Here is a 23,712-nt window from a genome sequence, read left to right on the forward strand (position 1 = left end):
TCTTTTTTTGCTTTTTGCCTGGCACAAGTTATATTGTCCAAAGATACCACATTCCCCCATACATAGTTTTGTTATTAACGACAGTCACCATGTTGTACATTAGATCTCTTAAATGTATTCCTCCTATCTAACTGAAATTTTGTAACCAAAGATGTTGGATGTGGCATTGTTTGAAAAAACTGTAGACTAGAAACACCCCAAATGCAATGTATTTATATGCTAATTATATGCCTAACAATCTTTGAAAGAATATAAATAAATTATAAACAGTGTTTGTCTTTGAGGAATGAGATTGGGTGTCTAGGGTAGGAGAAAACTTCTTAAAAATTTTATTGAGATAAAATATTACCACATAACATTATGGGAAGTAAAATTCACCTTTTTAAAGTAAAGAATTCAGTAGTTTTTAAGTATATTCACAAGTTTGCTCAACTGTCACCACTAAAAATTCCAGAACATTTTCATCACCCTCAAAATAAAGCTCGTACACATTGTAGGCCACTCCTCATTCCTCCAACCCCCTGTATTTCCTCTTCCCCTTAGCCCTTGACAACCACTAATCTACTTTGTCTATTTTGAACATTTTATGTAAATGGAATCATGTGACATGTGACTTCTTATGTCTGGGTTCTTTCACTTAGCCTAGTATTTTCAAGATTGATCCATGTAGCCATGTATCAGTACTGCATTCTTTTTCATGGCCAGATAATATTCATTGTGTGAATCTACCATTTTGTTTATCTGTTCATCAGTTGAGGGACATTTGGCTTGTTTTTACTTTTCAGCTGTTGTGAGTAATGCTCTGTGTACATTTGTGTACAAGTTTTTGTGTAGACATTTGTTTTTATTTCTCATGAGTATATACCTAGAAGTAGAATTGTGAGGAATATGTTTAACTTTTTAAGGAACTGCAGTTTTCCAAAGCTGTAAAAGTGTATTTTTTACTTTATATATTTACATTTCTTAAGGATGTATTTTTTAAAAGAATTTAGCAATATTTATTCATAAATACTGAGAATTAAGAATTAGCAGTTTTGCTGAGCACAGTGCCCATGCCAGCGCTTTGGGAGGCTGAGGTGAGAGGATCTCTTGAGGCCAGCAGTTCAAGACCAGCCTGGGCAATATAATGAGACCCTGTCTCTACAAAAAATTTAAAAATTAGCTGAGCATGGTGGCACATGCCTGTAATCCCAGCTACTCTGGACATAGACTGGAGGATCCCTTGAGCCCAGAAGTTCAAGGCTGCAATGAGCTATGATTGCACCACTGTATTCCAGCCTGGGCAACAGAGTGAGACCCTATCTTTAAAAAAAAAAAAAAAAAAAATTAGAAATCTGATGGAGATTATGCAAAAGGAATGTGAACTATAAGCGGGTAAAAATTTTTGTTTAATCTTCACTGCTTAACAATTTTTTTGTATTCATGTATGAATTTCTCTTTTATTATGATCTAACATTATACCTAGCAAAAAGGAATGTTACTAATCTTAAACTTTGTGTATTTTACATTCTAATCTATCGTTTGACCTTGATAATTTATGTGATTTTTTAAACATAGAGTTTTAAAATTATTTACATGAAGACAATAGAAAATTAAGTGATTAATATTATTTTTTCTTTGATCTTCAGGGCCCTGGAAATACAAGGATAAATGGAGGATGGTGCTCATCTTGAAACTAAATTGGGAAGGTGCTCTTGCGGCTTAAGAGACATTGGGACTTTTCTGTCCTTTTTTTTTTTTTTTTTTTAAGATAGTCTCGCTCTGTTGCCCAGCCTGGAGTGCAGTGGCGGGATCTCCGCTTACTGTAAGCTCCGCCTCCCGGGTTCAGGCCATTCTCCTGCCTCAGCTTCCTGAGTAGCTGGGACTACAAGCACCCGCCACCACACCCGGCTAATTTTTTTTGTATTTTTAGTAGCGACGAGGTTTCACTGTGTTAGCCAGGATGGTCTCGATTTCCTGACCTCGTGATCCACCCTCCTCGGCCTCCCAAAGTGTTGGGATTACAGGCATGAGCCACCACACCCAGCCTTCTGTCCTACTTAAGAACTTTGATTTCCGTTCCATATTCATTTATTACTGTGTAGGCTGAATTTTCGCTAAACTTCTGACTTTTATATAAATGTATTGTTTATAGAACATCAGAAGACTTATCTTTGTGATGCCCAAATGAAAAAGTTGGTGAAGGTAGTACCATTGTATGTATGTTAATATTAAAGCAACTGAGTGTAGATTTGCAACTATAATATGTATCTTCATTTGTGTGATGAAAGAATTTTATTCTTTCTGGAGTTAAATAAGAGTTTTACAGTTCTTTGTAACTATTTAAAAGGAAATTGCTACTCCTTTTAAAAAATAATTGGAAAGAAAGTATGACTTGTTGGTATATAGATATAGCAGAAATAGTTTTATACTATATTTTAGTCCTTAAAGTATGGAACTTAATGAAATTGTGTAAAAAAATCTTTATTTTTCACGTCCTGCTTCAAATTTTCAATAAACAAACTCCAAAGAAATATTTCCTATTTTTGTAAAAGATATAGCTTTACTTTTAATTTTAGAAAAGGTTTCCAGTGTTATTCCTCAAAATGTCAAGTAAAGTTTCCATTTGACTGGGAAAACCTTCTTTCAGATAAGTGAGTGAAATTGTCAAATTACCAAACGAGTGAAACGAATCAGATTGCTGATAAACATTGGTTCGTATGCTCTCTGGCCATTTAATTAGTAATTCTATCAAAAAAGTCTTTTGTATTTCTAAAGTAAAAATTAACCCTCAGAATGTTTAATTCTAATTGAAGTTTACATAGTTTTTATTTTAAGAAGAAATGTAAGAAGCAGACTATTACCGAATAAACACTGGAGTAACAGAAATATATTTTAGATATTGCTATTTGTTAATGAAATAAATGATACTCAGACACTTTTTTTAAAGTTTATAAAATTCAGAAAACTAAGCATATAGCTTAATATTTTCTCAGTAATCTTTATATCAAGGCATATTTGCCATTTTCTGAATTGACCATAATACATCCCATTTATTAAGATATTTGTTGGATAGTTTTATTAATAGAAAGATGAGGAAGTTGGACTTTTGAGAATATACTTGATCAGTTAAAGTTAAAAATGGAGAAAAGTTAATTTGTTGTTGTTGTTTTGTATTTACATAAGATGCAATCTCATTCCTAAAGTCAGAGGTGTATTAGGGCCAAAAAATGTTCTCCGAACAGGTTTGAATGTTATATTATGGGCAAAGAAGACCACCTAGCCGGTAGCAGGTTGTGTTTAGTTAGGTAACCCTTGGCAAATTCAGGAGTCCCAAGTCACTTTTCTACATACAGTGGCACCCTTCTTATGAATTAGAGCTCTTTTTCTAAAAAGAAATTGTGTTTTGAAAAAATTAAATAATAGTTGCAAGAATAAGTCAGTGAACTTTAACATACCCTTTATCTAGATTCGATTTGCCAGTTGTTAACATTTTGCTACATTCTCTTTACCACTCTCGACATGATAGTATTGTTTTATTTTTGCTCAACAATTTGAGAGTTAGGTTGCAGACATCTTGAACCTTTCTTCTAAATGATAGCATACATGTCCTAGAAACAGACATTCTCCTACCTAGTCATGGTACAATGATCAAATTCAAGAAGTGAAACTTTGGTACAATAGCATTATCTAATTTACAGTCCATATTAAAATGTTTCTGATTGTCCCAGCAGTGTTCTTTATAGTGACTTTTTTCCCCAAACACAAGATCATGCATTGCATTTAGTTGTCATGTAAGTTTTGTTGCTTTTAGAACATGTCGCTTCTGTCCAGAATTAGAGATAGTCTTCTGACTCTTACCTCTTACAAGCTTTGTTGAAGAAAAAGGACATTAGGAATTTCAAAGAGGCTGCTTCCTATTAAAAAAAAAAGCAAAAAGGGACTCTTTTGTTTTTAATTTTTACAACTTTGTCTGGGTTTTGGTTTCTTGACTCAGCAAAGTCTATAATGCAGCAGGGCTTGGTAAGCATTAAAGGCGGTACTGAAGCTTTCCTTTATTTTATAATCCCAGTTGTTTTTTCTAGAAACCATCAATAGCGTCTAAATGACTGACTCAATTTTTGGATCCTGTTCTCATGACTAAGCAAATGTTTGACTGAAACCAGCCCATATAAATGTCACTGTGCCTCTAACTCTCTGTAGCCATTCCTGAATTTCTTTCAGCACTGGGCAAACCAGTCTGTGCACCAAAAATGTCTAAAACTGGGACCAAGGTAAGTAGTCATATTGATTTTTAGCCTACCCACTTTTCACCTAATGATACATTAAACACACAGAAAAGCTTTTGCTTTTTTGCCTAGAGGTGAGTATGATAGTGGTTAGAGAACTGGGATTGAGAGAGAAGATTAAGAAATGCTTATTATATTTTCTACTCTTAACAGAATTACCAAACATTATTAAGGGTTTATCTTTATGTACGGTGCTATGTTGAATACTAGACAGGTAAATAATTTATAAATATCACTATTATTTCTGCCTTCTAGCAACTAATATTCTATGCAACTGATATTCTCCATAGGAATAAGACATGCTAATGGGGATTATATGGAGAAGAAAACTTTTAATAATCAATTAAAATTTTGTTTTCTGAAATATAGCCTCAACCATTAGTGTTCTAAAAGGCCAAAGTGGATGGGCTAATCAGGTGAATAAACTCCTACATCTCTCCTTCATTCAAGCAATTATTTTTACTTGTTCCCCAAATAAAGTGCTCCCTTATAGTCAGAAAATTGCCTCTAAAGTATTTGACTCACGATTGCTGGATTGGAAATTATTCTCTCAGGTAGGGCTTTGGGAATGAGGGAATATGCCTTCATCTTCTTTTTAGCTCTTCCACTGATGAGACAAAACCGCTGCGTGATTTTTACCCCCAGCTATTCGAAAATTTTCAAACCCATTGAATCTTCAAAGAATGGGAAAGAAATGTTGAATGAATATTTGTTTATCTTTCACTTATATTTCTCCAGTTGTTGACATTTTGCCATATTTGGTCTCTCCTATCTCCATCTCTTTCTCTTTACTAAATCATTTGAAAATTAGTAGCAAACTTTATTATACTTTTGCCTTGAGTATTTAGGCATGTATCTCCTAAAAACTAGGGCATTTCCCTGTATAAACACTGTATCATTAGCGTGTCCCCAAGATTTACCATAAATACAATAGCTAATATTGAGACCATATTCAAATCTCCCCTGATTGTCCCCAGAAACGTGCTTCATGGTGGCCTTTTCCCCAATACAGGATCAAAAACGTGTATTGCACTTGGTTGTCATGTCTCTTTATTCTCTTCAATTTTTTTAGCCCCTACCCTTTTGTTGTTGTTGAGACACTGACATTTTTCAGAGCCTAGGTTAGATGTCTTTTAGGAAGTCTTGCAATCTAGATTTGTCTAATTGTTTCCTCATGTTTAGATTCAGAATAAATATCTTTGCCAAGAAAGCTACATAGGCAATGTTGCATACTTCCTGTTGCATCATGTCAGAGGTACCTGTTAACTTGTTCTGTAATTTAGTGTCTTTAGTGCTCTGAGGTTCTTGAAAATATACCATGCAAATCCACTAAAAAAGAATTTTAAGTCCTTAAAGGAGGGATATCCATGTGTCTTGAGGTAAAGCTGTTATATAACCATCTTAGATGAAAACATCTGCTTTTAAAGATTTGCAGAGTAGTAATAGTGTACTCTTTTTTATTTATAGCTGAGTTGTTCATTTAGTTAAATAACTTTTGCTTGCTAGGGTAAAGGAGATAGTAAATTATTTCTTACTCTTTCTCATTGCTTCTTCCTTTCCGACTATCCTGCTAGCAGTTTAATCAGAGGAGTTATGGGCTTGGCAAAAGGAATAGATTTAACTAAGTATGTTTTCATTACCTCTGGGATACTCAAGACATTTTTCTCTCTGCTGTATTGGATTAGTAGGCCATTTTTCCACAAATAAACCTGATAATGATAGGAATTTTGTAACAATTTCTGAGAAAACTTTCTGCACATTTCTTAGCCTTCTCTACAAAATGTTTTGCCCAAGGGTCAAAACCTCTAAGCTGACAATAGCATGGATTTCATGGTTATTCTACAAATAGAAATTGAGCACAGCTCGGTGCAACATTCTGTGGCTCTGAGATATAGAAGGTCTCCCACTGAAAGGAGAGCTTAGTCTTGGAGCTCAGTAATGATTCCATAGCAACAGGATGAGGGCTTTGTTTCAACTGTTGGATGGTTGGCTGGTCTCCTGGGAGGGTGGACATCAGGTGACCTTATCAAGTGTCATGTATATTTTTACTTAGCAGATATTGATAATTAGTCAAGCAAATGTGCAGAAGGCAGTAAATGTGAGAAACTATGAAGTGAAATCAATGGTATTATTAACTTCATTTCCCGTAGGATATCTTTTGCAAAGGCTCTTCTTGGTGACTATTTGGTCAAAAACCAAAGGCAAATAGAACATATGAATTAAGGAGTTTAGAATCTATCCATTCTCAGATAAGTTATTTGACCTTCCTAAAGATCTCTCCACAGGTCACGAGGAAGGGCCCCTCAGGCTTAGGCCCAGCCTTGTTTCTTGTCCAAGAGAGTAAGCGCTGCCATGTTAAACGGAGCTAACTGTGCAGGCAGAAAGACAGCAAAGGAAAATAAAGTGAACAATAGATTACTCACCAGGAGTTTTGCACTGCAGCTCACCAGCTTGTCTGCAACTAACTTGTAACTAGGTAGTGACATTAGGCCAATCACTTAACTTCTTCATCTGTAAAAACTGTAGCAAAAGCTTATTGCCAATTGTGAGTCAGCTATTAAACTAAGTACTTTATCAACATCCCCTTGGACCCTCAGAACATACCATCTGCAAGAGACACTGTCATGCTGTTTTGCAAATGAAGAGCTGTAGAGAAAGGTTAATTGCTCTGTCCAAGGTCACATGGCAAGAAAGCAGTAGTACTGGGATTTTTTTTTTTTCTTCATCCATAAACTGAGGTGCCATGTATCTAAATCTATATACTGTGCTAAGATGGGAAGGGAACTGAAACACATAAAGAAATTTGGGCAGGGGGTAAAGGAGATGAAGTAGATGATTTAGGGGTGGGAAGGAAAAACGACCCTTTTAGGGAACAGGAAAGAGAATAGTTGAAATAAATGGGAAGGGAAGGGAAAGATTAAGGTGGAGGGAAATAATTATTAGTATATTAGTATCTAGATAGAAAGAAATACCCAGGGTAGAGGAGAATGAGGTTTTATGCCTTTTTGTGAGTCATTCTTGGTTTCTTCCTCTCCTCATTCCCTCCATCTAATTAGTCACCAAATCCTGAAGTTCTTTACTGGTTTCTCATCATCATTCACATTGGAGTTGCATTTTGGTTGGCCGTCATCATATCTCACCTGGCCCACAGCAGCCATCTGTTTCTAGACACACACTACTAAGTCCAACTCACTCATAATCACCAAAGGGATTCCAGTGTGGTTCTTGTGTCATTTTTCTGGCTTTATTTTCTAATACTTCACCACATGTTCAATATGTACTGGGTTTAATGAACTACTTATTGTCCCTATAATGGGCCATGTTCTTTCACTTCTTTATTCTTTTGAACATGTTTGTTCCTTTTCATTTGCCTCTGGAAAATACCTACTTATCCTTCAATCCTCAGCTCAAAGATCCTGTCAAGACAATACCTGGCTCTGCTCCTTTCATCTGAAATGACTCACATAATTTTCTCCCCTGAAGTCCATAAAGTAAATCAGCCACAAGGTGGCAGCATAATGCCAGGTAATTAACTGTTCAAAGCATGACACCTGTGATTTCAGTTGATAACCTAGCATTGATCTGAAATTCCATCTTAAAAAAAAAAAAAAGATGAAAATATTGTGGAATTATTGAATAACAAGGGACAAGCTCTGTAGCCCATTTGTAGTTTTCATCATGGTTTTCAGGAACCGCTTGGTGAATCCTTGGGAGTTCCCAGGAACTCTGTCTCCTGTTTTAGCCAGAAAAGCTCTGAGAGTTGTTTTAAACCCTGGACTTCCAGTCTGCTGTAGTCTTCAAATAGGAAGCTGAAGCTCAGAGAGGTGGCTGGATGAAGATCGTAAGGCTAATCGTGGAGAGGGAGCTCTGTAGTCCAGACTTACTGTTTCTGGTTTCACAGGGCTGCATATTTTTCAGTGCCATCAGAGACTTACCCCAGGCATTGTGGTAGAAACTTGATAATTGGAGGCAAGGAGCATTCTTGCCTTATCATTTTGTTACTTTGCAACTACTCTGTTGGCAATAAACTAATAATAAAGAACATAATATGATATATTTTCATATATGAAATCTCTACATCCATCTAAAATAAGCTCTGTAAAGCTAAGGTTTATGTTTTATTTTTCTCTTTGTATCTTCCATATCACCTAGGAGTCATTCATCTTCATGAAACAATTATTGAAGTCAAGTGATGGGCAGAGAGGATTGATAGCTCAAATAAGGCTTGGAAAAAGTGTACTTGCCTTGGAAAAAGTGTACTAGGATTCTGGTGGGAGGCGTAGACATATAAATGGATAATTTATAATATAATGTGGTAAGTACAGAGAGCTATGGGAACATAAAGGAAGGAAAATGAACTTGAGTCTGAGACTGCTCGCTTCTCTTAGAGCCCTCTTCTGTTTTGCTTCATGTTCAGCTTTCAGGAAGTACTCATTTCTGTTGTCGACAACTGAAGTTGTCTGTCAGAAAGCAATGTTGTAAGGTGACATACAACTACATATTTTTCCTCAAAATTGAGGAGAAAGAAATTTCTAAAGTAGGCATTATATTCCTAATTTTTATCTGTGAATTAAGCCCCCCAACTCCTCAGCTCTTTCTCTGTTGGCCCTCTACTTCAGATTACCTTCTATGAAGACAAAAATTTTCAAGGCCGTCGCTATGACTGTGACTGCGACTGTGCAGATTTCCACACATACCTAAGTCGCTGCAACTCCATTAAAGTGGAAGGAGGCACCTGGGCTGTTTACGAAAGGCCCAACTTTGCTGGGTACATGTACATCTTACCCCAGGGAGAGTACCCTGAATACCAGCGTTGGATGGGCCTCAATGACCGCCTCAGCTCCTGCAGAGCTGTTCATCTGGTGAGTCTGGGGACTGTGCAGTCCCTGTCTTTCCCATACCCTCTGTCTGCTTTCTCTTGCTTAGGTGAAAATTTTCTTGCGTCTTTTCTACCTCTAAATGAGTAGCTGCTTGTTGGCTGCTGGGGCTTGAATAACATCTTAGAGCAGTTCATCACAAGAATGACTACACTAATTTCCAGGGTACTCTCTCTGCCTCTTGAGTGTTTTGAAGAATTAATTTTTTCTTATTGAAAGTTAGCTGTTTTAATCAGTACATGGTGAGATGGGAGTTCAGATCATCTAGCTTTCAAGGTGATAAGTTCTGAGCAATACTGTTCTCTAAGTTCTTGACCTGCTGGTGATTTCCGTAATGGTTTCTGTTCATTTTCTCCTGTGTCTTTTCAGCCTAGTGGAGGCCAGTATAAGATTCAGATCTTTGAGAAAGGGGATTTTAATGGTCAGATGTATGAAACCACTGAAGATTGCCCTTCCATCATGGAGCAATTTCATATGCGAGAGATCCACTCCTGTAAGGTGCTGGAGGGTGTCTGGATTTTCTATGAGCTACCCAACTACCGTGGCAGGCAGTACCTCCTGGACAAGAAGGAGTACCGGAAGCCCATCGATTGGGGTGCAGTTTCCCCAGCTGTCCAGTCTTTCCGCCGCATTGTGGAGTAATGACATGAATGGGGCCATATTCTTCCTGAGGCCCAAATGCTGGCTGGCCTTGTGGTCCAAATAGGCATCATCAATAAAACAGTTGGCATGCATCCCACTGCTGACTATAACGCCTCTCCTTAAATGCTTCTAGGGACCAGCAATATAATGCTCGCCACAGTGGGCAGTTACACTAAGCAACACATCCACCAGATCACCGATCTAGATCTTTGTGCCAAACAAAATGAGTCTCATTAAAAGGTTAGAAAGTCATACTGCCATGTGGTGGTTCCTTTTGCTTATGTTTTGCATTAATTCAACAGGCACAGTAATAATGGCTACCATTTATTGAGTGCCTACATTATTTCATTTTCTCTTTACAACCCTGAGAGAGGTAGTTTGTCTGTAAAAATAAGGAAACTGAGAGAAATTTAAAATTTGCCCAAATTCACCAGTTGGTGAATGGAGGAGCCAGGATTCAGCCCGGGCTACTTCTGCTCCCCAAATCATTGTTCTTCTTTCTAACACATGCATTCAACACGTTGGCTGGAGATCTGTGCATGTAGTGTCTGTAGAAGCCCCTGAAAAATTTTAAAGGTAGAAAAGAGAGGGTCCACTGTGGTTCCAATTGAGGGAACAGAGTATTTATCAAGAACAACCAGTGAAAACAGGGTTATTATTTGAAAATGATGGAGCCATAAACCATCTGAAGTCCTTGTTTAAGATCCAAAGACTGCTGTGTTAGTTACTTCTCAACCCTAAGTTTAGACTTTTTGTGTAAAGAAAGGACATATTAAAAATGTCCCTATGTTATAATAGTTGAAATGGGAGTTTTATTAAGTTTTACTTGCTTTGAGTAACCCCTGAGATTTTATTTAATCTTGAAGAGGAGAATGATGAAGGAAACAGTATGACCAGGAGTATTTAGTGAGCATTCAGGTGAACCTGGGGATATGCGGAATGCACCCATCTGTAAACAAGATAGCAAAGCCCCTGTCGTCTAGGAGCCTTCCCCAAAAGGACAAATTAGAATTGCTAAATTCCCTTTGGGTATACTCTGTAGTGTATAGTGCACAGTTGCCCCAAAATATGTTTATTCATATTATTATCTTCCCCTCCCTTTTGTCATTTTGTCTGTTTCAAGTGAGAGACTGAAAAAAAGTGGGTATAAGTAAGGGAGGGAAACATGACAAATGGAGAAGGAATGGGAAGCCATTTGCTGGGCTGCAGAGAGCTCTGGCCTGTGAGCTGACTGTAGCCATGAGCTCTCAATCTTGTCACCATACTATGAAGCTACCTTTCCTTATCTCCAAAACAAGGGAGTTGAGCCAAATGCTCTCTAGAGTCTCATCTAACACAAACATTCTCATTCCCCAGAGACCAGCAGGAGGACACTAAAAAACTAGCTGATGACCAAGGACTACTGACACTTAGTTTTAGAGGCACAATTTCCAGAAATGACCTCAGAGATCCACTGATTTTTTGCCAAATAAATAGGCTGTGGTAACTGAGTTAGTATCAGTCTCTTTTCTCATATCAACTGCTTGCCATGTTCTTTGGTGAGTTGGTCACGGTCTGTTCAAAACAACTAGAAAAGCAGCTCTGGCAGCAGGATAGGAAAACAAGAAGTGTCAGGATGACTAACCACAGTTACAGAGAAGTAGAAGATGACTTTTGACAGATAAAAGCAGGATTATTATTTTGGAGTGTTGCATGCCTCCTGGTTCATGCCTTGGTCTAGAAAGAGATTGCTATCATTTTCTCCAGCTGCAGACACACCAATCAACTTTAGGCTTAAAAGGAATTTGACTAACAATTGATATTAGAGCTCAAAAACACTTTATATCCTTATCTGTCAGTCAGTCCCAGCTCTTTTGGTAGAACATTCGGCTGTTAGGACAAGAAGCCGGTGTCTTACCTGCCACCCACACCCAGAACAGCACCTGATAATTCAGTTATCTCCCCCTACCTTTCATTGTTTTATCGCTCTGAAATGGGGGATCTCAATAAAATAAAGCAAGGACACCGTTAAACCATTTTGGCCCTATTTCCATCACAAGAATTTCTCTAAGACAAGTCTGAATATTCCCATATATGGAGCTCACTGTCTCAAAACAAAATATCAAAGGCTTCCATCTAGAACTTCCAAGTATTGGGATAGAAAAATAAATATAGTATAGATATGTCCCATGTAATATTTGTAAAATTTGTCTGAAATTCAAATTTAACTGTATTCTATATTTTTATTTGCTAAATCCAACAACCCTACTTCAAGGACAAGGCAAGTTACACAGGAGTGACATGGGGCTAAGAGCAGAGAGTGGTGCAAGCTGTGAAAACGAGCACATTCCCCAATAGAAGGACATTTAAATACATTTTAAAAAAAAAATCACTGCACACCAACAAAATACATCTGTATCTGAATGTGGCTTGTGGACCACCAGTTTCCAATCTTGGCTTGTAGGACAGCTCTGAATATCAGAAATTGTTTCTGGGATTGAGCCAAAATCTGATCCCTGAAGCTTTCAACCTGCAATCCTAGTTTTCATCCACAGGATAGCTCTTTAGGTATATAAAGATGCCTCCAGTTTGCTTCTATGGTGGCATTTCTACACTGAGCAATGTCTATTTCTTTCATCCTTTATTTCTTGATGTGTGGGCTCCCAGACTCGTCACCATCCTGTTGCCTCTCCTCATGCTAATGGTCATTTCTCTCTCCCCACTGTCATAGCTGTATGTAGTCTGACCAGTGCAGACTACAGCTGGAGGATTATGTTCAGTTCTTTCATCTTTTTTCTCTGATTTATACTGTTCTTAACTAAGCTCAGCTCTCCCTGTGGCCCAGCCCTGATATGGATGACTGGCTACCTTTCCCTAAGAGCCAACTCTCCAGTCAAAGGGCTAAAGAGTTCTCTTCCTCTTTTGGTAGTTGGACAGAAATGGATTCAAATTCCACCACTTCCATATGTTAGCTCTAAGTCACATAATCTAACATGTATGTATATCCTCAATTTTCTGTGAAACTAACATAACACCTAATTTGTGGGCATTAAAATGAGATGGTATGTGAAAAATACATAGCATAGAGAGTTAATTCTCATTATTTTCTGTAGTTTTACTCCATAAAAATACCCCAAACACTGAATTGCAAATACTGAACTATTGCTCTTAGATAAAATACTAGGTTAAGTTCCTGTAAGCCTCTGGTCACATTTTTGTCAACTGATCAATATATAAACTTTTTTCATATGTGTTTCTGTTTAAAGACTCTGGAATATATGTTGTTGATTTATTAACATGGAACTCAGGGCCAGCAGCACTGTAAGTGCTGCCTGAAGAAAGAGGATCTAACAGGTATCTCAGTAAGGCACATTGCAGCCTTCTCAGGCTTAGGAACACTAGACAGCCCTTCAGCACTACATTTGGGGATGTTTTCAACAGTGACATTACCAATAAAGAACAATGCAATGTGGAAAGCATGGCACTAAATAGGCTGAAAGGAGACTTGTTTACAGTATGAGCGCTGAAACGAGAAGGGGGAGCATTTGTTCAACCTTAACTGGGAATATGCTCATTGGATGACTCAGATTTTTCACTGCTCTGCTCATATCCATAAATGATCACAAGAGTGCCACAATTAGTGATTTTTGCGATTACAATGAAATTGGAGGGAGTGGGTGAATTTGCAAGTATGGAATCTACGTTATAATGAGGGTCACCAGTTCTTTACCACCATGGTTGCCATATTAGTATTGTTTCTGAGCACTAAAGTACTTCTATTATCAGATTTTATGTGTGTGTGTGTGTCTGTGTGTTTTAACTTGTCTAGCTTTTTAAATGCCTGTTTCTATCCCCTAGTTGTTTTCAGAAAAGCATCTCTGCATTTTTGGCAGATACCCCATAATTGGGAAGAAATATATCAGAATGGTCCAACCCATCCTACTACCTTGAAAAACAGCCATATTTTTGTTATCATAGGAGTTTAGCCTTTTCTTAGGTCTCCCATAAGCTTCTCCCTTGGTTAGCTCCCAGCAATTTCCACAGCCAGCAGAATAGTCCCTAGAGTTCACACAAGTCCCCTTTATTTTTGTCTCTCTTTTCCGAGGTTCCTCAGGAGACAGAGGGTAGCTAATCACTGAGCTTTGGGTGACCAGCTTCTGACACACACAGGAGTCCCTCATGGGTGTGACTTCAGTGTAAGGGAAACCTTTCTGTCCACAGATACCTCACACCTTTACCTCTTCCTTCAAGCCTCAAACTTCAAAGTCAGGCAATTTTAGAACAGGAGAGGCTGGGGCTTCCCCATATACTGTAAAAACAGTGAGATGGGGCTTACTAACCCTAGTTTACAGATGAGGAACTGGGGCTCAAAGAGGCTAAACAACTTGTCTGAGGTCATTGGTTCCAAAGCTCTCATTCTTTCCATGGTACCATGCAACTTCTGCTTCTCAACTCTCAAGACAGAACCATGGTAACTTGTCTATCATAGAATGAGCTATTTCTTTTTAAATAACTTTATTGAGATATAATTCACATGTCATAAATCCACCTGTTTAAAGCATACAATACAGTGGTTTTTAGTATCCTTACGATAGAGTGTGTGTGCAATCATGACCACAGGCAATTTTAGAACATATTCCTCACCTTGAAAAGAAACCCAATATCCTTTAGGGATCACTGTCTTATCTATCTCTCCAACCCCTCAGTCCTGAAGAACTACTTTCTGTAGATTTCTGAATCTATTTTCTATGTGTATGTATTTGCCTATTCTGGACCTTTTATGTAAATGAAATGATAAAACACATGGTCTTTTGTGACTGGCTGCTTTCACTTAGCAAAGTGTTTCCAAGGTTCACAGATACTGTGGCCTATGTTGTTGCTTCCTTCCTTTTTGTGACTAAATAATATTCCATTGTATGGAAATTACACATTTTGTTTATCCATTTATCAGTAGATAGACATTTGAGCTGTTTTCACCTTTTGGCTATTTTGATTTTTTTTTTTTTTAAACAGAGACAGGGCCCACTCTTTTGCCCAGGCTGGAGTGCAGTGGCATGATCATGGCACACTGCAGCCTTGAAATCCTGGACTCAAGCAATCCTCCTGTGTTGGCCTCCCAAAGTGTTGGGATTACAGGCATGAGCCACTGTGCCCGGACTGTGTATAAGTTTTTATGTGAACATGTATTGTCATTTCTCTTGGGTATAACCTAGGAGTATAATTGCTGGGCATCTGAGCTATTTCTTAAATGCTGGAAACATGCAGGGCCTTGAAGCCAATACAGACCTAGGTCGAATTCTACCTCTCCCACTTTCTAGTTGCAGGATTTGGGCAAACACACTTCTCTTAGTCTTAGATTTTTCATATGTAAAATAGAGGTAGTTATAACTACTTCGCAGCATTAGATGAGATAATAAGAGAAAAATTCTTAGCCCAGTGAATGACCCAAAGGAGCAGGTACCGAATAAAGGCAGCTGTTCTAAAAGATGGAATCTCTGGAAGGAGGAGACTTAAGAGGAGTCCCTCGTGGTAAACAGATTGGGAACCAGAGGGATGTTTGTCTCTCCAACCCCACTCTGCTTTAATAATCAATGATTTTATGAGATCATTTCTGGGAGGAAGTGCAGAGGAGGGGGTTGGGGAGGGGGTTGGGGAGGGGAGGGGAGGTAGTAGTAGGGAGTACAGGAGAGCCAGAGAGCTCTGTACAGCTGAGGGGGGTAGCTGATTGCACAGAAAGGGGAAATTAATCTCACTCTATTTCTGCCAGGCCTGTGCTGCCCACTTGGTCTTCTCTTATCTCAGCTAAATGATCTCATTTCCTTTCACTTTAGTCCTGTTTCCCCAGCACCAGTGTGCCCCTTTGCGAGTCTCAGCACCCTGGTTGAGTGGTTCTGGAATTGATTAGCTTTCAGAGGAAATCCTGCCAGCACTTTGCCTTCTGGGACACAGCAGACAGAGATTTATTCCTATTGTTCATGCCCCACCCCGCTGAACAGGCCACATTAGCCTGTCCATTGAACCATGGGGCCAGAACAATGGTGGGGCCTGGCTGTAGTGCTGACCTCCACAATTTCTGGGTACACAATGGATGGTTTGCTTGAGCTCACAGTGAACCCGGTGACCCTAGCTAGGCTAGTACTCCAGGATCCAGCACTCAGGACAGAAAGATGAATCTTTAGACTGTGTTTCTGTGAGCAGGAGGAGAGGAAAGGATGAAAGAAGGGGGAAGAGGGTTGCCTGCAAGTTAGTTATAAATTAGAACCACTCACAAGCTTTTGGGGCCTCCCTAAAGGCCAGAGGTCCTAGCATTTGTGAGAGAGTCACTTTTACCTGCCACATTCACTGTGTCTTGCAACCACTTAAGCAGCAGCTCATATTTGCACATAGTATTTAAGAGTTTGTAAGGCTCTTTGACATACGATACCTCATTTGACCCTCACCATGGTTATGTGAGAAACAGGAGATAGTTATCATTATTCCCATCTTACTCATGAATAAATTGAATGAGAAGAGGTTCTGTGACTTTCATGTGGATTACAGACTTTCTATGCCGCCATATTTAAGACCAGCCTGTTGGTGTGATGTGGGGGGTCATGCCAAAAGTCTTCTCTGTGATGTGACAAGTTCAAGAAAGCCATTTTCCTCATTTTTGTCACAAGTCTAAGGCATGCTTTCAGTGTAAGTGGACCCTATGGTTTCAAGTAACGTTAGTGAAATACAAGTGGGAAGAAGAGTGCTAGAGTTGGGGGGAAGTGTGAATGTCTGTGAGTATGTACCCGAAAGACAAATAGAAATGTATTTATCCAGAAAATGTGGCACATATACACCATGGAATACTATGCAGTCATAGAAAAGAATGAGTTTATGTCCTTTGCAGGGACACAGATGCAGCTAGAAGCCATCATTCTCAGCAAACTAACACAGAAACAGAAAACCAAACACCACATGTTCTCACTCATAAGTGAGAGCTGAACAATGAAAACACATAAACACAGGGAGGGGAACATCACACACTGGGGCCTGTCATGGGGTGGGGGGGCAAGCAGAGGGAGAGCATTAGGACAAATACCTAATACATATGAGGCTTAAAACCTAGATGACAGGTTGATGGGTGCAGCAAACCACCATGGCACATGTATACCTATGTAACAAACCTGCACATTCTGCATATGTATCTCAGAACTTAAAGTTAGATTTTTTATAAAAAAAATGTATTTATCCATGGTTTCGCTGATCTTTTGCCCTTCTGCCCTCCATTTCTCTGGTTTCTGTCTGGGTCCTGCCATAATGGAAGGATGAATTTGGCAGATCTGCAGAGCACAATGGAGGCTCAGGTCATACTCTTCAGGTGCCTTTCCTTTTAAGCAAATCTAATCATGAAAAATTTCAAATTTGTACAACCAGTAGATCGGGGAAATATTCACTTTAAAATGACCATGGGACTGTTTTAAAAATGTACACTCAAAATTTCAACAAAAATTCAGTGTTCATAGAATGTCTGTTATCAAATAGTTGTGTGTTAAATGAGAGAAAAATCCATAGGATGTTAAAAGTTGACCTATGCCCAGACTTACTAAAGCAGATTCTCTCAGTCAGTGACATTCTCACACTGTCATTAGGCCCTGGGAAGAGGAGCCCTTCCCTGTCTTGGGGAGGTTCCTACATATCTCAAACTCTACAATAAAAAACATTTTCTGTCTTTCCTGTCTAAATCTCTCTGTCTCTCTCTGTCTGGTTTGGTAACCAGTTGGGTGAAGGGAAATTATGGGAGAGGGCAATGGGCTGGAATAGACCCTGTAGACTAGGGGATACGGATCTGAATTCTCAAGTAGGGAGGTGGGTGAAAGAAGAAAATCACAGTCTCTTCTCTGGGAAACCAGAGAAAGAGGGTCTGATTGATTGATCAATTGCTTACTAATTACTTATTTGAAAGGTTTGCTTTATTAAGGTATCATTTGCAAACTATAAAATTCACCCTTTTTAAGTGTTTGGTTTGCTGACTTTTGACAAATGCATACAATTGGCTAACTACCAACACAATCAAAATATAGGACATTTTCATCACCCAGTTAAACTCCCTATGTCCCTTTGCAGTTAATCTCTGTCCCTGCCCCCTCACTTCCTGCTGTGGAATCACTGATCTGTTTCTTCTCCCCATAGCTTGCCTTTAATATCATGTAAATGGAATCATGCAGTATGTAGACTTCTGTGTCTAACTTCTTTCATTTAGAATAATGCTCTTTAGATACATCTATGTTGTTGCATGCATAGTGGTTTGTTCTTTTTAATTAGAGTATTATTCTACTGTATGTATGGATGTATCCCATTGTTTTCATTTCATTTCATTTCTTTTTTTTTTTTTTTTTTTGAGACAGAGTTTCACTCTTGTTGCCCAGGCTGGAGTATGATGGCATGATCTTGGCTCACTGCAACCTCTGCCTCCTGGGTTCAAGCAGTTCTCCTGCTTCAGCCTCCCAAGTAGCTGAGACTACAGGCATGCGTCACCATGCCAGGCTAATTTTGTATTTTTAGTAGAGACAGGGTTTCTCCATGTTGGTCAGGTCAGTCCCATTATATTTTACCATTCACTGGTTAAAGGACATTGAATTGTTTCCAGAAAGGCTACTATTGTTTATAGTTGCTTCAAACCACCCAAAGTGGGTATATAGCCAGGCTAGTTTCCCCAAGATAACTGTCCTCTTTCCCCTCTCTCTACTCCAGTGATGGAGTTTTGGCAGGTGCTTAGAAATACCTGGAAATCCTGAGTTGAGAAAATGACAAGTGAAACCCATCTGCCTTGGCTTCCTGGGGATCTTGATTGTGTTAGTTTCTATCCTGGGTTCAGAAGGTCATCAGCTGGGAGTCCTGGACCCATGTCCAGCTTTAGCCCCATCTTGTCCCAGCTGATCTGAGCTACTCCCAGGTTCACAGGTGGCAGGGGTGGCTTAGGCTCCTTTAGCCTCTGGGTTGCAAGTTAGGAATGCAGGCTGGCACTGGAAATAGCTTAATGTACAGATTCTAAATGTTTAGACATCGCGTATGTGGGCCTCCATTTGTATTCTTGCTCCAGGTCTGCAAATGTTAGAGAGGACCTGTTCCTGGCTGTAACTAGGGAGGACATCTCACAGTTTCTTCCTACACTCCTGTAACCAAATTACTCCATCAGGCACCAGTGGCCCTCTGGTGGTTCAGAGGAATAAATTCTTTACTAGAAGTACCTGCTTTGCTCCCAGGGTGTAGCTTCTGTGCTGGGAGAATCTTACCTCATTATTCCATCTGGTCCCCTGACTGACAGCAGCTGTCAGGACAGGAGAAAACAACCCGTGCTTGGCAGTCCTCCTCTATGTCCCCAGTCAGCTTCCTCACCCACTCTCGGCAGCAGCTGCTTCCTCCTCACTCTCCCTAAGTTCCCCCCATCACACAGCCTGGCCTCCACAGATACCTCCACCTTCTACTTAGTAGAGAAAAGAAAGACGTTTGTTCAACTTCCTCCCACTCCAGCACATTTCTTCCTGTCTCTAATATATCAGGGTTCCCTGACATTTTGTTCTTGGTCCTCTTCACGCTTGACTCTCTCATGGATTTAGCTTTCCTCTCTTCCTACATATGACTTCCAAATCTACCTCTCCTGACTCACTCTCTCTTAGCTTCAAAATCCAGCCATCATCCTATCCTCTCTCCTCTCATATCCAGCTGGTTAGAAAATCCTGTGCAATCCACCCTCTGCGGATTTCTCAAAGCCATCCTCCATCCTCTGCTTCTCTGCCTTGTGCCTCTGCACACTTCCTTGGCGCGTCCTCCCACAGGTCTCACAGCCTTCTCTGTCACTCCTCAAAAATCAAGAACCTCACTGCCTTCAGAGCATTCTTTCTACAACTCAGTGATGAGTGTGTCAAATCTTTAATTTAAACCCTCTAATCCTCTGGGTTTCAAGTGTTTGCCAAACAAAATCCCAACTTCCTGGACCATGATATGTGTCCTTCATGATACAGTACACAGAGGCATCCAGCAGGCATGAAGGGTGATATGGTTTGGCTGTGTCCTCGCCCAAATCTCATCTTGAATTCCCATGTGTTGTGGGAGGGACCTGGTGGGAGGTAATTGAATCATGGAGGTGGGTCTTTCCCATGCTGTTCTCCTGATAGTGAGTAAGTCTCGTGAGATCTGATGGTTATTATAAGGGAGAGTTTTCCTGCACAAACTCTCTTTCTTTGCTTGATACTATCCATGTAAGACTTGACTTGCTCCTCCTTGCCTTCTGCCATGATTGTGAGGCTTCCCCAGCCACATGGAACTGTAAGTCCAATCAAACCTTTCTTTTGTAAATTGCGCAGTCTCGGGTATGTCATTATCAGTAGCATGAAAATGGACTAATGCAAGGGGCTGCAGTGCTGCTGGAGGAAGGGGCTTGGGAAAGCCTAAGGCCTGCAGAGGGGCCCTTAATTCCACCTGGCACAAGGGTTCATAGCTCTCCACTCCCCCAGGACCCTGACTCCCACCTCCAATCTAATATGCTTGCAGTGAATCACTGGTAATTTTTCAAGGGTGTCATGCTGTTTTCCACTGGGAATAACCCTCCCTATGTTTTTTTTTTCTGTGAGTCTTCTCCCTATCGCTCTTAACAGCTTAGATGTCCTCTCAGGGGCTTCTCTGACAACATACCTCTCTTCGGTGCTCCTGTGACACTCCAACTTCACCGCATCTCAGTCCTTAGTATCCAGAGTAGTGATTTCTTATCTCCCTTAGATTGTGAGCTCCTTGAGGTCAAAAACTGTGTCTTTTGCCCACATATCACCAGGGTAGATGTTTGTTGTTAAATGCGCATTTATCATGCACTTACTATGTGTCAGGCTATTTGTGTACTGTTACCAGTACTGATACATCAAGAATTAAAAGAAATAAGAGTCCTCTTGAAGATGTAAATGTATCAAGTATCCTTATCAAGGATATAGCAGAGATCCTCAAAGTCATCTTAACAAGACAGATAGGCTCCCCATCCTTCCAGTTTAACTGTATCCTGATTGGAAGCAAAAAATGTCTTATATGCAGAAACAAGTCAAAAAACAGGAGGCCCATGGCCAGCCACAGAATGTAAGAAAAGTTGAGTCCCAGGGACTAAGGTTGGATGAGTAGGTGAGTATGTCCAGGTGTTGTTCCCGAAAGAGGAAGCCTGGGCTAGTGCCTTTAGATGTCGCTGTCCCTTGGGCAGGAGCAAGCAGGACCCTCACCTACTGCTGGTGGACTCAAGCGTCTAGCTGTCAGACACTTGAATCCTCTAACATCCCTCATCCTGCTCCATGTTTCTCAGGCAAACCTCTGATTCTGACTTGGCTTTCAAGTAATGTGACTGCTATTAGTCATAAGGGCTCGTTTCCTATGATAGTTATTACTCATTGTAAATTACCAAGCTGGATGCACCCACCCATCTTCACTGTGCTGACAGAAGCTGATTTCTGGACTCAGGCTAGGTGAGTCTTGTGAAATGTGAACGCAGATCTTTTGCCCACTTTAAATTCAGATTATTAGATTTTTTTCTTATTGAGTTGTTTGAGTTCCTTATATATTCTGGTTATTAATCCCTTGTCAGATGGGTAGTTTGCAAATATATTCTCCCATTCTGTGGGTTGTCTCTTTACTTTCTTGATTGTTTCCTTTTGTCAAGACTCATAAGCCCATTCAATTTTTGCAGCAATTCTCAGCCAATGCATGGGGATGGCCAGAAATGCTGGGAAGTTAATGCTCCTGGGATCATTCCTGACCAATGATGGGTGGAAGTAGGAAGACAATATGCCTATTTCTTCACCCCCCAGGTGGAAAACGCTGAGGCATGTTCCACACTGTCTCACAGAGATCCACAGTGGAGCTGAGCTCCACAGAGTGGTCACCTGCTCCATGCAAACTTTCATTGGTTTTCTTCTCATTCCTGTCTCACTCTCCCACTCTCTGACCAGGGCTTCCTGGGGTCACCTCCCAAATACCTTACCTCTACTCAAATCTTTATTTTTGGTTTTAGTGGAACACAGCCTAACACATCCGGTAAGCTCAGAGAGATGAAGTAATGGCCCAGGATCACAAGTCACAAGTGACAGAGCCAGATTCAAACAAGCTCTGCCCATTTAGCCCCCACTGCCTTACCATGTGTGACTCTTTTGCTTTTCTCTCCAGTTTTGTGCCACAGATGGGGGTCATGCGCTTCCACCTACGTCTGGTTCCAGCTGCTGCTTTAATTCAGTACTTGCCTGCCAATGCTGCTGGCAACTCCTACTAGCAAAGGGAACCCCCCCACATCGTGGGCAGCCAGGCAGAGCTGGGTTCTTCAGATGTTTCCATCAGCTCGGTAGAGTTGGTACCCATGTGGCTGGCTTATTTCTGGTGGACAGAGTTTCATTTTCTGCATTTGTACAGATACTGGCATCGAGCTCCCTCTTTTTAAATAAAAAGCTGATATTTTAATACACTTAAATGTGATTTTTAAAAAATCACCAAAGGCGGATGATAGCAAGAGTTGCAAAATCCCCAGGGTGCTATTAGCAATTTGGCTCTGACAGGAATCTTACTAGCACTGTAGAAGCAGTGTCATTATGATTAAGACATTGTAACTGTAGAAACTTAGAAATGTGAACTTCAGCAAATATCCCACAGGAGCTGGTTATATACATAAGTTTCCATCGGCTCCCCCTTGTAACTAAAGTTCTAATCTGGTTACAAGGAACACCAAAAGGTTTGCTAGGATCATTGACTGTTTGAGCTGCTGGGCACATGAGACCATCTGGTCCATCGACCTGCCTTGGAGATAGGAAACGGCTAGAGAGAATGTGTGACTGGCCACAAAGTTCAAAGTGCAAAGCCAGGAGTAGGACGCAGGTCTTTCCCCACCCAGACCAGTTCTCTCTCTCTCATGTCATGCTGACTCTGTGCTCCTATCTCGGAGCCTCAATTTTCCCCTTCTGTAAAATGAGAATTAAAATAATTCCTAGATTTTAGAGTTGTGAGGATTAAATCAGATAGTTTAGATGAGTTGCCTTGTAAACTGCAGGTGCCATGCAAATGGAGGGAGGTGGCGGGGCAGAGCAGAAGGAGTGTGCTTTTTAGAGACAGATCTGCTGGGAATCCCTGCCCACCTGCTTATCTGAGCCCTAGTTTCTATAAAACGGGGTGGTCCCATCTCCTGCATGAAGTTATTATGGGATACAAATGAGATATTTTATGTAAAATTCCTGGCAAAAAGTACAATTTCTCTCTTTTTCATATGCTACCCATTATTTTGAAGGCGGCACTAAAGTTGGACATTTGGTAGTATTTCTGGAAATAGAAGAATGCTTATTGTAAAAGAATTGGCCCAAATGAAATGCATAGGGTCTTTTCTTTTCTAAGCCTGCCTATCTTTTTCCAAAGGTGTCAGTGAAATCAGCAAATGGAAAAAGCAGAAATGACATCCCATGAGGTTGACAGGGTGTCAAGAGACGGTCAGAAAGGAAAACCTGTTGCTCCAGTGTTTAAAGCAAATGAGCTGAGCTGTTTGTGGGAGCCTTATTTACTTATGTAAAGAAAATACTCCAGGTTTGCCATATTTACAACCAGAAGCAGATTAGCTTGGCAGGGATGCTGTGTAAAAGCAAGGTGAGGGAGCAGGTACCACTAGTCCTGTGTCCAGCCCTCCCCTTCTGTTGTAAGAGTGCGGTACTAGGAAGATACTCTTGACCAGATTTCAGATTCTTTCCAACTCATTTTTAGACTCAAGGGGTTCTGCTTTTCCTTTCTTCTTTTTCTTTTCTTTTCTTTTCTTTTTTCTTTTTTTTTTTTTTGAGATGGAGTCTCTCTCTGTCACCCAAGCTGGAGTGCAGTGGTGTGATCTCAGCTCACTGCAACCTCCACCTCCCGGGTTCAAGTGATTCTCCTGCCTCAGCCTCCTGAGTCACTGGGATTACAGGCATGCACCACCACGC

At 40.2% G+C, this 23,712-nt stretch overlaps 2 protein-coding genes across 3 annotated transcripts in view; both read left to right on the top strand.

Moving 5' to 3' along the window:
- The window catches only part of TBCCD1 (TBCC domain containing 1), a 28,700-nt gene extending 18,661 nt beyond the window's left edge, over positions 1 to 10,039 (top strand). For both annotated transcript variants that reach the window (XM_003894700.3, XM_009201217.4), the window contains exon 8: positions 1,629 to 10,039. The gene's annotated coding sequence lies outside the window, so the exon portion shown is untranslated. The remainder of the gene's footprint in view (positions 1 to 1,628) is intronic.
- On the top strand, positions 4,108 to 10,039 carry CRYGS (crystallin gamma S). Its single transcript, XM_003894702.4, has 3 exons — positions 4,108 to 4,253; positions 8,888 to 9,130; positions 9,515 to 10,039. The coding sequence occupies exons 1-3, from the start codon at positions 4,233 to 4,235 to the stop codon at positions 9,785 to 9,787; spliced, it is 537 nt and encodes a 178-aa protein (XP_003894751.1). The 5' UTR covers positions 4,108 to 4,232; the 3' UTR covers positions 9,788 to 10,039.
- Positions 10,040 to 23,712: the final 13,673 nt, after the last annotated feature.

The sequence above is a fragment of the Papio anubis genome, chromosome 2 (genome assembly GCF_008728515.1).
Source record: "Papio anubis isolate 15944 chromosome 2, Panubis1.0, whole genome shotgun sequence".
NCBI classification, from domain to species: Eukaryota; Metazoa; Chordata; class Mammalia; order Primates; family Cercopithecidae; genus Papio; species Papio anubis.